This window comes from Aptenodytes forsteri, unplaced genomic scaffold, assembly GCF_000699145.1.
Source record: "Aptenodytes forsteri isolate BGI_AS27 unplaced genomic scaffold, ASM69914v1 Scaffold14, whole genome shotgun sequence".
Classification (NCBI taxonomy): domain Eukaryota; kingdom Metazoa; phylum Chordata; class Aves; order Sphenisciformes; family Spheniscidae; genus Aptenodytes; species Aptenodytes forsteri.
The window spans coordinates 1,665,743-1,668,655 of record NW_008794457.1 but is presented as its reverse complement, the minus strand read 5'-3'; the positions used below and the strand labels follow the sequence as shown (position 1 = coordinate 1,668,655).

General features: G+C 66.2%; 1 protein-coding gene across 1 annotated transcript in view; it reads right to left on the bottom strand.

Moving 5' to 3' along the window:
• Nucleotides 1-2,657, bottom strand: part of LOC103908462 (SNF-related serine/threonine-protein kinase-like) — a 3,832-nt gene extending 1,175 nt beyond the window's left edge. The window contains exons 1-3 of the mRNA XM_009290847.1: nt 2,069-2,657; nt 432-573; nt 43-255 (exon numbers count right to left, since the gene is read on the bottom strand). Of these exons, the coding sequence (XP_009289122.1) occupies nt 43-255; nt 432-573; nt 2,069-2,657 (944 nt within the window). The remainder of the gene's footprint in view (nt 1-42; nt 256-431; nt 574-2,068) is intronic.
• Nucleotides 2,658-2,913: the final 256 nt, after the last annotated feature.

Below are 2,913 nucleotides of genomic sequence, written 5' to 3'. Positions count from 1 at the left end.
TTCACAGGGGCTCCCGCCTTGGCATCCTGCCCCGTCACTCACTCCTGGATGGTGTCCCGATCGGCAATGTTCCCGCACGTCATGGCCCGGAGGATGATCTCGTGCTCCTCCTCGGACACGCGCTTGTGGGAGGTGAGGGGCAGCAAGCAGCGGCTGGCAGGGGACGGGTCCACCCCCTGCAGCCACGTGTGGCCCTCGATCTGCTCCAGGGAGGCTCGCTGCTTCGGATCCCGCTGCAGCATCCTGGAGATGAGACTGCGGGGGCAAGGGGTGACGCTGCAATCCCGCAGCAGCATCCGAGCCCCGGACACGGGGGCTTTTCCCCTCTTTCCCACCCCAGCTCCCGCAGGCATCCCCCAGGGACGGGGCACCCACCCCCGGGGGCAGCAAGTCGGGGTCCAGGGGGAGCCGGGGTGGGGAGAGGTGCTTACTCAGAGCACTGTGCCGAGATGTGCGGGGGGACAGTGTAGCGGCAGTCCATGATCATGGTGAGGGTCTCGCTGTCGTTGGCCTCCTGGAAAGGGGGATGGCCGCACACCAGCATGTAGAGGATGACCCCCAGGCTCCAGATGTCTGCAAGAAGCAGGAGTGGTTCAGATTGCACCCACCGTGGCCCAGGAGAGCATCCCGACCCGGGGGGGGGGGGGGGTGGCCACCCCACCAGTCCCGAGTGCCGATCCAGCAGAGACCAGCGCTCACTGGGATGCTCCTTGGGGGTAACGGCTCCCAGGTCCTGCCCCACAGACAGGGGGGACCCCAGCCCCCCCGAGGCGGGGGGGACACCTTCCCCATCCCCACATCCAAGCAGGTCTCAAGGGGCTTCACCAAAGCAGTTGAGGCCTTATCCCCTTTCCCAGGTGGGGACAGGGAGGCCAGCCCCGAGCTCTGTCCCCCCCGCCTGTCACCCACCCGCAGCACCATTTCGTGTCATTACTCAGCTTCCCAGTTCCCGAACAGACCCCGCCATCAGCATCCCGGCACTGGGCTGCGCCGGAGGGGACACCACGGCGACGGGACAGGGCACGCAGCACCGATCCGGGCTCTCCAGCTGCCTACAGCCGCGTGGGCAGCAGCCCGAGCGGGATCGCTGCCCTGCCCTGGGGACAGGGACGGAGCCAGCGGCATCTTCACCTGCTCCTCCTGACGAGTACATAAACTCTCTGCAAAAGCGCTTTTTTAGGATGCTGAGCACGCCCCGGGCTCTCCGTTAATACCTTCAGCTTCTTAAGTCAAGTGCCTGCGTTTGAAAATTTCTCATCTGCGCCGCTTTCCTCCCTTCATTTCCCTTTGCAGAGCCACCAGCTTATTTTTCTACCGTCTCCACAAGCCATCCCCATTTTCAACTCCGGAGCCGCTGGGCTTTTTCCTTTAAGGGCTCGTGTTTTGACTTGCTAAATCCTCCTGCCCCAAATTCCAGCAGAGCTGGCTCAGGTCCCGCTTCCCTCCGACGTCCCCTCTGTCCCAGCAGAGCCTCTCGGTGGCCCCAGCCCGGCTCCCCATGCCCCGGGACGATCTCCCCGGCGCCCGTGCACCCCGGCCAGGGGAGGAAAGGCGCTGGGACCCATGGGGAGGAAGTGGTTTTCAGGGCGGGGACGGAGCAAAGGAAACTTTCGGAGCTCCTCCGCCCAAACGCCAGCATCCCGAGCAGGTTTCCTTCTGGCATCACCCCCGCTAAATAACAGCTAGCCGGTTATTTAGGCTTGCCGGCCCCTGCACCCTCACGCTGCTCCTCCCGAGCCCCGGCAGATGCCACGCCAGGCTCACAGCCTGCTTGGGCTTTTTCCCCTCCCCGGCATGAACCATCGCTCTGCGGGATCTCGGCGGGTGCGGGGAAGGTCTCCGCAGGGAGGACCACCCTGTGCCAGAGCAGGGCTGAGCAGCCGAGCAGCCAAGGGACGGGATTCCTCCCTGCGGGGACAGCAGTGCCACCGGGGCATGGGTGCTCCCAGCGTAAGGGGCCAAAAGCGAGGCGGTACCCGGCCGGCAGGACCACGCTCCGGGGAAGGGACACGCGGGAGGCACGTCCCCAGGGCGAGCGCCAGCCGTGGCTGCACCCCATCGCCCTTACCGACAGCCGGGGCGTCGTACTCATCCCCGAGCAGGATCTCGGGCGCCGAGTAGGCCAGCGAGCCGCAACTGGTGGTGAGCATCTTGCCGGGTTGGAAGCGGTTGCTGAAGCCGAAGTCGGTGAGCTTGACCACCCCCTGCTCCTGGAAGAAGACGACGTTCTCGGGCTTGAGGTCGCGGTGCACCACGTGCAGCTTGTGGCAGTAGGAGATGGCGTGGACGATCTGGGCGAAGTAGTGCTTGGCCCGCACCTCGGCCAGCCCGCCCTCGTGCCGCATGATGTGGTCGAACATGTCGCCGCCGTCGCCCAGCTCCAGGATGAGGTAGAGCTTGGCGTGGGTGTCGATGACCTCGTAGAGGCGCACCACGTTGGGGTGCTGGACCAGCTTCATGCAGCGCACCTCTTGCAGGAGCTGCCCCGCCGCCTCCCCCGCCAGCTTGCTCTTGTCGATCACCTTGACGGCCACCCGCTGCCCGGTGAAGACGTGCCGCGCCAGCTTCACCACCGCAAAGTGGCCCTTGCCCAGCGTGCGCTCCAGGTCGTACAGCCCCGCGATCTTCCCCTCGCCGCAGCCCTGCACCCCGGCCATGGTGGCAGCGTCAGGTGGGGACAGGCATTGGGTGCTGTTGGAGGGGGAGCTGCTGAGCAATGGAGGGCGGGGGACGGAGCACCCCGAAATACCGGCCCCCCCAGCACCCTGGGCACCAGGATCCCCAGGACATCAGAGTCCCCAGCAGCCTGGGCACCAGCAGCCTGGGCACCCCCAACACCCCACCTCCAGGTCCCCAGCACCCCAATACCCTCACTCTCAGCACCCGGGCCACCCCCATCCCCCCCCCTCCACT